Source organism: Vidua chalybeata, chromosome 3, assembly GCF_026979565.1.
Source record: "Vidua chalybeata isolate OUT-0048 chromosome 3, bVidCha1 merged haplotype, whole genome shotgun sequence".
NCBI classification, from domain to species: domain Eukaryota; kingdom Metazoa; phylum Chordata; class Aves; order Passeriformes; family Viduidae; genus Vidua; species Vidua chalybeata.
In genome coordinates this window covers 89,364,898-89,374,763 of record NC_071532.1, presented here as the reverse complement: position 1 = coordinate 89,374,763, position 9,866 = coordinate 89,364,898, and the positions used below count along the sequence as shown (strand labels likewise).

The following is a 9,866-nucleotide window of genomic DNA, read 5'->3' as shown; positions in this document are numbered from 1 at the left end:
CTTCCTCCCTCCGCAGCCTTCCACAGCCTTTAATTTACAAATATCTTGAATATATCTGGAATCTAATGTAGAAAGGTCTAAAGGGAAGTGCTTGTGTGAGAAACCGATGAGAAGCAGAGTCAGAACAGGGACAGGCAAACTGGAAGTAGGGTCGGGGAGGGATGAGGAGCTGAGAATGAGCTGAAACGGGGGGAGGAAGAGCGGGGGAGGCATGCAGAGATGCGGGGGTGTGTGAGGGTGCGTGTGCATGTTTTGGGGAACAAAAATCAACATCGTCTGAAACGGACGTGACTTTTCCAGCCGGGGCGGGTGCACTCCAGCACCTGAGGCATGCAACCTACCCTGACCAGCCTTTTCCACGGCAGTGCAGGGGGTGAAGCCTCCCCCGTGGAGGCTGCACCCCTTGCCCGGTCGGGAAAAAGCTCGTCAGGGCGGGTTGGGGACCGACGCGGATCCCCAGCCTGTTCCCGCATTGGTTCCCGTAAGTTCCCGCGTCATTTTTCTCCCCACACCCCGCTTTTCGCACTGGCAACCACAAGCCTCGATGGACGGGCGGGAGAAAGCTCGGATGCTCTGAGAGGGTCTGGGTTTGGGTTTGTTGGTTGTTGTTTTTTTCCCAGCCTCCGGAACAACCACTAGGGATGTCCGGGATTCAACCGGAGGAGGGTTCCCCTCCGTACAGGAATTGGACGAGTGGGTCGGAACTAAATGAAACGCGGGAGGCTCTTTTAACCCCTTCCTCCGACTACGATGATGAGGAGTTCCTGCGATATCTCTGGAAGGAGTATTTGCATCCCAAGGAATATGAATGGGCGCTGATCGCCGGCTACATCGTCGTATTCATTGTGGCTCTCGTTGGGAACGTCTTGGGTGAGTCGAGCTCCCCAAAACTTCCCGTTCTCCCTTCCCGAGATGGGTTTTGCACGGAGGATGGCTGGAAACCGGGGTGGGTTTGGCACACCCCGCTGGAAAGGCGGCAGTCCCCAGCCGAAGGGGAAAGTTCGGGCTGCGCGGAAAGGGCCATAAAAAGCGCTCCCCCTAGGCGGGCGAGGGGCTGCGGCGGCGGCCGCTGGCGTCCAGGGCCGGGCACGGGGAGCGAGGCGGCGGAGCGCACGGCCGCGGCTGCCGGCCGGCTCCCGCCCCTGTCCCCCGGGCCGAGGTGCTGAACCCTCCCGGCACGGCGGCGGCTCCGCCTCTCAGCCCGCTCCGGAGGATGCTGCTCCCCGCTCGCGCAGCCCCGGCCCGGCGCTGGCCATATCGAGCGCGGGGTGATTCTCCGGGACAGAAACGGGGGCGCGGGACGCGGGCACCGGGACGGCGCCCGGCCCGTGACGGCAGCGGGCGGGGTCCCCTCAGCTACTGGCGGGCGCGGAACGTGCGGCGCCTTCCCCGGCGGCGCAGCGGCCGCGCTCCGTCCCCCGCGGTCGGAGCGGAGCGGAGCGGGGACGTGGGGCGGGGGCGAGGCGGCCCCTCCCGGCCGCTCATTGAGGGAGCGAGGCGGGGCGGCGCCTCTCCTGGAGCCCGCCTCCTCCCGCTTCCATTCATCCTTGAAGGAGGCGGCGGGGGCGGTGGCGCTGCTCCGCGGCCGCCTCGAAGCGAGCAGTAGGGGCGCTGGAGTGAGATGGATAGCTGAGGATAGTGAAGGGAGGGAGGGCACGGGTGGGCTGGGGCGGCGGGCCAGAGGGGTCTGGCCGTCAGCAGCCCGCCCGCTGCCCCCCACCGCTCCTCTTCGCTCCTCGTCTCTCCTTTTCGCTCCCCCGAGCCCGCTGCCGCCCACGGCAGGGGAACGGGCAGCGGGGAGGGTGGCCACGCGTGTGCACACACCCGCCCGGGGCGGCCGGGCCCCCTCCCGGGCTGCGGGTGGCCGGGGCAGCGGAGCAGGCGCTGCTCCTCAGCAGCTCTGCGTTTATGAATGGACGCGGTGCCGGGAGCCGGCTCCGCCAGGAGGAACCCCTGGGCTGCGGTCACGGCCATTGGCATTCCCTGTGTCCATCCCTGTGATACTGCCGTGAACGGAGCGCGCTGGGCCCCGCCCCGCCATACGGGTCTTTCATTCATGTTTTTCAGAAGGAATTGTGCGTGTCAGGGCTGTCACTGCAAACTCTACAGGTTTCCCGAAGTGAGATGCAAATGAGACTGCAGCCAAAGGCAATATTTTAAAGGCATTTTTTAAAATTTCAACGGATTGATGATGGTGGTTTTTTTCTTAGTAATTCTGTAGCGTTGCCCTAAGTGCCTGTGAGCGCATCTGGTCTGTCCATTGCTCGGCAGCCAGCTTGATCGACACTGTAAAGATAACAGCCCTTGCAAAGAGGCTTTATTTTAAACTAGGATAAAAGCTGTCCTTTTTCATGATTTTGAGCAAAGACAATTTTAGGAGAACCACCTGTGCTTGCCTATTATCCTCCACCGATACTGTAGACAAGCTGTCCTCTCACCTGTAAGAATTCAAGGTCAGATCTTCAGCTATAGGAGCTTTCGCCCTGTTTACACTTTTCCCCTCTGAAGCCACGAGGAGAAAAACTTTCCTCTCTGTGCACCCACAAATAGAGATTATTCCACTGTGGATGTGCAGCTGTTCTTTCCTTGCATTTGGAGTACATTAACTCTTTGCTTGGGATGGAAACTGGCATCTGGCTCTGCACTCACCTGAATTCCATCTTTTACTGGATGGAATGTCCACCTTTTGTCCTCTGAAATCTCTCTCTCCAAGTTGTAGTACATGGTATCAAATCTCTGTCTTAAAATGGACAGAGAGTAGCTGAACACCTTTCTATCCACTCTTCTAAATCACAGTAAATCCTACAATAGATCATTCAGCTTTACAGCTGGACTCAATGATCTTAAAGGTATTTTCCAACCTAAATGATTCTATGATCCTCCTCAAGCTGTTTGCTGGTTCTGTTCTTGGATGAATTGTTTGTGGTGTCTGCAGGTGCTTGGTAGCTGAATACTGTCTCATCTTTATTCAAGAAAGCTCACACTGCACTGATTGCAGGCCCATGTGATTCTGAGGAGAGAAATGGATGTGGTCTAATGCTCTTTACAAAGACATTTTTGAGGATCTTTTTTACTACCAGTGAAATCTGATATAGGACAGTGCACATGTTGATATCTCTGAGAAACTGATTTCTGCTTCTTGAAAAATCCATATTCAAGCTTAATCTGGGATTTAGTCATGGACCTTCTCAAAGAAGAGCAGGAGTGCTTCTAAAGAGTGTTTTAGTGGCTACTAATGCTTTATAGTATCATCCTTAATGATGCATTGAGTTCCTTTGCTTATATTTGCCCAGTGTTGCAGAATTCCTGGCATGGGGAGTCAATGCTTTGGTTCTATTTTTAACACATCCTGTTCAAATAACACTTAAGCAACTGGGGGAAACCCTCCCTTTCCATGTGGGGTGCTGAAAATTACATTTCTGCTTCTTATTTTGGTTTGTGCACTCACATATGATAAGGAGTGTCCCAGAAATTGTATCTGTGCAAGTGGAAGGCACAGCACATCCCTTAGATACTGGCAACAAACTGAATTGAAGCATTCTGACAGTTAATTAACAACCAAGGGTAGAATCAGAAGCTTGAACTTTGATTGACATCTATTGGGTTCTTGAGTTATATGCTATTGTTAGTTGAATTCAGCAGGAATTCCACTAATAATAGCACATAACAAGATCTGCATTGCTATTTAGCTTTCAGTTTAATTAGGAGAGTTGACACAAAGTATCCGAGCTGCTGCACAAACCAGCTAAAGTGAAAAACACGAGCAAGTCTCTGTATTTGAATGCAGATTTCAGTATTGAACACAGTGCTTCATGTCAATGATTTTCTTGTATGCCTGGCTTGGCTGCTCACCAGGTATTTCAGTGTAAGTCAAGGAAAAGAAACAGATTTTAAGATTATTTTATGACATATTTACATGAACATTAAGGGAATCTGAAATCTAGATGGCAATATCAGTATGATGATTTATCCTATTTTCTACTTCACTTGGTCACTATTTATCACTAGAAGCAGAACAAGTGGAGGGTAAGGATTTTCTGTTTTGCAAATAAGACCAAAAATTTTCTTCACTACTGCAGAGCAATGAACTCTTGCAATTTCTTTGCACATCTAGTGCAAAACATAGAACTTCTTAATGTAGAATAGATGTTGACTGTAAAGGCCTTTATCTTCTTTATTTGAAAACATGTCGTTAAAAACATTGCTTGAAAATAGGAAACTAGATAATTAAAGAAGAAAAGGTATTTTTAGGATGTCTGGAGGTCTCTGGTTACTGATACCATTCCAGACTGATCAGTTGAAGTAGTTACTGGAGTACTGCTAGTACTGAAGTCTTACTGGAGTAAGACTACAAGGGGTTGAAAGGTAATGTACAACTACATATCTTTATCTCTGTTTATACATATGACGAATGCAAGTGACCCTTGTTGAAGTTATTCATTCATGTGGGTCAGGAGTTTTCTAATGAAATGGTTTCTCTCAGGGAACATGCATTCATCAAAATGAAAATGTGCAGCAGAAATTACTTGGTTTGATCAAAGACTGAAGGCAAAGCAAGCAACCTTCTGGCATCCCACCAGCTGGGCTGCTGGGCTCTTGGCAGGCCTTCTCAGAGCTGGCAGGAGCTGCAATCTTTGGCACATACAGGCTGCCAGTGCCCAGCTTGAAAATCCTCAACACTGCTGGCTTCCAAGGGTAAGAGACCATGCAGTACATCAGTTAGAAGTCTCAGAAACTTTATTTACTCACACAGTTTGGTGATATTTGTTTTTCATTCCAACTTAGAAAGAGATTGTAAGAGACTTACCCTTCTCTGGATAGATGTATTATTTATTATCTATTTTACAGTAACTGCTAGTTTTGCTGAGATCTGTAAGAACCCAACTATACTCCTTTCTTCCAAGAGTTCATAGTCTGACTCATAGAGTTCAACAGTCTCCATTTGATTTTTCTAGGGCTAGAGCAGAAAAAAATCAGTGTACGGCTCTCATACCAGAGTCCTGCTCAATGCCTATGAATAGGCAACTCTCTCAAATGCTGCTCTGTTGTAATTTTAAAGATATCCAGTGAATACTGAGGTCTAGGCATACATACCTATGTTGGTAGAATTGGATGAGTCATGTATTCTCTTAAATGATCTTCATGAATCCCATTTTGTTGCTGTAGATGAGGCATATTTCATTTAATTACATTTTAAATTATTACATTTCATTTTTTTTCAGATTCCTTGGGGAACCTGGCATTGAAAGGACTTTATAATACCAGCATAAGAGTCACCTTTATCTGTTGGATGAGTAACTAGAATGGCTTTATCACTGTTAAGAAGACAGCACATAAATGAAACAATATGTATATATTTTTTTTCTACCTAAGACAGAGAAAGTAGGAGCTCAATTTATAGAAGAGTTTGAGTATCAACTGATATCATTGTTATTTGCATAATATAGGCATTACTCACCATCTTTCAAAACAAAAAAAAATGAAGGGTTTGGGATTTTTTTTGTTTATAAAGCATATTTTATTTTTTGTGTTGCATGTCAAGCGAAACCTTCTTTGTTTTCTTGGACATAAGCAGCTGATTTACTTTCTGTCTCACAAGTGGAATGTGTCAGAAAAGAACTATAATGGACTGTTCCCCAGGGGAAGGGGTGCCAGGAGCTGAAGGCAGCAGCAAGACTGACAGGGCAGTGTACTCACCAACACAGTCCCACAGTGCCTGAGAGCTGGGTAGGTCTGAGGATGTTTACCAGGTTTCTGTCACCTCCCAGCAATCACCAGACAAATCTATTGTGATGAAACAGGTCTGAGGTTAAGCCAGAAAAAAAAAGTCAGTGGATGAGTTTTACAATCAAATTCAGCAAGGCAAAACCATACTTGCAACCTGGTCTTTGCCTCAGCTTAGTGTGAGAGCCTGAACTTAAATGCAGCTCTAGGGCAAAAGGCTGACTCCAAAAAGAGTACTCCAAAACTCCAAAAACTCTGTTCCCAGAAGCTTGGTCACAGCTTACATGCTGCCCCATACCAGAGCTGGCCTCCAGCATGGACAGCCAGCTCCTAGACAGGGGCAGAGGTTGCAGAACCTGGGGGTGCACTCAGCTCTGACAGAACTGTGCTCTTTCTCCTGGTTCTTAGCACAGTAAGACTGCAAGGATTTTAGCCAGTTTGTGGAATATTATATTGACAATAAGGATCTGTGATACAGATTCAGAAGTTGTATAATAGGCAAGATATTTGCTGGAACATGTCACTAGCATAGTGAATTGTATTTTCTTTGTATGTCCTGCAGATAAGGCACTATGTCTCACATCTCCAATAGAAACAGACATGGACATGGAAAGGTTTCTCCTAGTGCAACTCATGTTGCAGTGACTGATGGATGCCTTTTGAAGCATATTTTTTCAAAGTTGCACAGCATTTCAGCTATGAAACACACCTTCATTTTAATGTCATGCAGCTTTAAATTGCATCAGTGAAGTGTGAAATCTTTTTGTCATAATGGCATATACAGTATGACATCTAAATTTCTGACTCTTCCACCTGTAATAGGAAGTGTGGATAAAGAGTTTGTAGCCTTTATTTGTAATAATATCAATTATTATTATTAAACATCTAGTCAATCATTATAGCCAGCTCTGCAGAGATTACTGGGTTTACCAGTTAATACTGGTAATGATTTGGGGGATGGGGGGTGGATATTTTAAACCAATCTGTCTGTCTTAATCCATACAGTTAGATTAGGAAAGCTCTGTGATAGAACCTTTTGCTTCCTCCAGAGCTGACCAAACCAGGTATTTTGGGCAGTCTGTTTTTATAGCATAGCTGATCCTCTGCTAATAACTTCCATTTCCATTAGATTGTTGAATGCCTAAGATTACGTAATGTGGCCGAGTTAGAAAATTATTCCAGTGCCAATTAGATGATTGTGCTATTACTCCCAGTTGTGATCCATACAAATAAGCTTCCAGTACACTGAATTAAGTTCTTGTTTTCTTCTCTAATGCCTTGATAATTCAGTTTTTAAGATGTAGAAATGTGCTGGAGCAAATGAGTAACCCAAAACCCACAACTCTTAACTCTTTGGTACAATAGAACATGTGGTAGGTAGAAAACCTCAGAAAACATATTGCTTCAAGCAAACTAGTTGCTGTTATCTGGGTTTTTTTATTTATGTAGATGCTCACTGTCTTTTGTAGGTGACAGTTCCCCATTAGTACATTCCAGTGAAGCTGATGTTCAACAAATTACTTTGGGATTTCATGCGTTCTGTGTTATTCAACTACGTTTTTTTTCAGTTTTGGTATTTTTCCTGTGTGATGGAACCTACACATGCACACTTGTTTATATGTGATACACAGGGAGCATGACCTAGCCACCTGCTCCTTTTGTTGTGGTTCTAACGATTCCTTCACACATGTTTGAACACATTTGGTGTTTCCTGTTGATGAGGAGCTATTGCCTCACTGGTAGGCTATGTCATTCCTTTGCTCAGAGTATTGTCTGTCTTTTTAGCTATCACATCATGTATTCAAGGACAGTTCTTATCTGCCAGGCATTGTTACCAGACAGAGGATTTTTTTTTCAGTATTGCCTTTATAATAAACATTGTATAAAACAGTGTATTTTCTTTTCTTTGTGTCATTCTTTCTATTACTTTTCAATGTAAGCCTGGTGGTAATGTCGGTCTCCTTTCTTTCAGATAAGATTAGTTATGTAAAAATGAAATAATGTGTGAGTTTAGAGCTTCATAGTGGGTAAGAGATGGACAGCCTAAGTATTAGATAGCTCCCTATTCACAGAAGATATTGCTTTGTTTTAGATCTTTTGTTCTCATTGCTGGTTTCAAAAACCCCTAATTAAATATCCTCTGCAATTTAAAGTGCTACTTTCCCCTTAATCAAGATCATCAATGAAATTATTGAAAGACTCACAAGAAGCCTTCCTTAAATAAGCTTAATCTTAAGCACCTAATTTTTAGACTATTAAGTCAAAGCAGAAGAATCCTTAATCAGGAATCATTCATAATGAAGGTAGTTTTAATGACAGCATTTTTCCTTCCAGCAGTATACATTCAGTGTTTTCACAGGGACTCTAGCTCTCCAGAATTCCCTTTGGTAGCATATCTACTTAGCTTTCCTTTCAACCTTGTGTTGCTTGACACCCCACCACTCAGATCTTGATTTGCAGCAGGTAATATCACCAAAAGAGAACAAGAGGAAGAATTCCATATGGAGAACCAATTAATTGTGAGGAGAAAATAATTGGGGGTGGGGGGGGGTACCAAATGACTTCTAGATGACTATATTATGATATTTCAGTCGAACAGTTGTGAGACTGAATTACCGAAGCAAAATAAAATCATTGTTGTTTAGAATGAAAGATGATCATTCTTTGTTTACTTCCATCTGGGATTTATTATTCATCAAAACTAGATAAGAGATAAAGTCGTTCCTTTATATATGAAAATGTCAGTTATTGCTGGTTATGGAAATTACATTTCTATTTTGGTCAGGAAGTTGCACTGAAAGATGACCCATTGAATAAGAGGATGACAAGACTTCTAGAGTGTAAGGGACATGATTTATGGTTGACATGTAGAAAACAAATTGACAGCTAACCCAGGAGTCCACCAGTGGAAGGACTGCAGCACAGTGTTTAATATGCTCAAGACAGCATAAATCTTCCAGGAGGCAAGCAGCTGCACTTTATACCAGATGGAGCCTTTTTATTGTTTTCATTTTCAGCTTGAGATGCAATGAGCTGTGCTAATTGATTAAACACCATTACAGCCTCTAATTAAAATGCCTCAGGACACTAAACCACAGGGACTAAATTTGTACGTGAAAAATACCAATCTCACTACATTGTCATACTAGAGAAGGTTTTTTTCTTCAGGAATATGAGGTGAAGCTTTCTTGATGGATTTCTAACATCAATCCATCTTAAAATTTAACTCTGATTAACCTTTTATTTTTTTGTCCTTGTTGGGACTTTCCTGTGAGACTTTTTTTGGGGAGCGGGAGATCATCAGTGTTTGGAGGATGGTTCCAGAAAAAACCTTCGTTATCACAGAACTGTCCTGGCTTATGGAGAGCCTCCACAATTTTTTCCAGACGCTTTCAGCCGGGCGATTTCAGCTGGTTTCTGAGCCTTTACTGACACTATGTGGAAGAGGTGGGAACAACAAGTGCTTCGCTTTTTAAAGCTCTGCTGAAGTCTGAAAAAAGTAAAGGGACGTGTCCCCGGTGAGATGAAGGATCTTGGGCAGTCTAACAGCCATTAGAAAAACAGCTGTTCCTTGTGAAACCTGGCCTGCCTGTTTGCACTTGCAGGAATAGCTCTAACTCTGAGTGGTTTTGTAAAATAAAAGCAAAAATATGGAAAATAATACAATACATTGGACAGGTAATTAGGTTCCATTAACAGTAGGGAAAATCATGCACAGCAGAAGCGTGTTTCATAACTGCTTTTTTACATTTCTCTCCTTTCTAATCCTCTTTTCTTCAGTATCTGTGTTAACACCATTTTCCCCACTTTCTTTCTCAGTCCCATTTATGGTTAGGAACATCAAAGGCTGCATAAAAGCTTTACACATAATGCTAAATTGAAGTTTTATTAAATTATTTTTCTATTTCACAGATTTTTTGATGGAGGTCTAAAGAGCTTAGTTTGGGCCACTTTCCTGTGCTCCAACTAAACAGGAACCCTGTTAACACTGTAGTATCTCCCAAGCTTTTTGGGAAGGCTGCTGCTGGCCTCATCTCCTATTTTATATTTTTGAAGTGCTTTTTGGTAAAATACACTCCCAACTGAGAATCTTTACTACCTTTCATATCCTTTCTTCTGTTCTTTGAGATAAGTAGAAATTC

At 44.3% G+C, this 9,866-nt stretch overlaps 1 protein-coding gene across 1 annotated transcript in view; it reads left to right on the top strand.

Moving 5' to 3' along the window:
- The first annotated feature begins 330 nt into the window (after positions 1–330).
- Positions 331–9,866, top strand: part of HCRTR2 (hypocretin receptor 2) — a 31,900-nt gene continuing 22,364 nt past the window's right edge. The window contains 3 exon segments of the mRNA XM_053939172.1: positions 331–418; positions 421–481; positions 683–870. Of these exon segments, the coding sequence (XP_053795147.1) occupies positions 331–418; positions 421–481; positions 683–870 (337 nt within the window).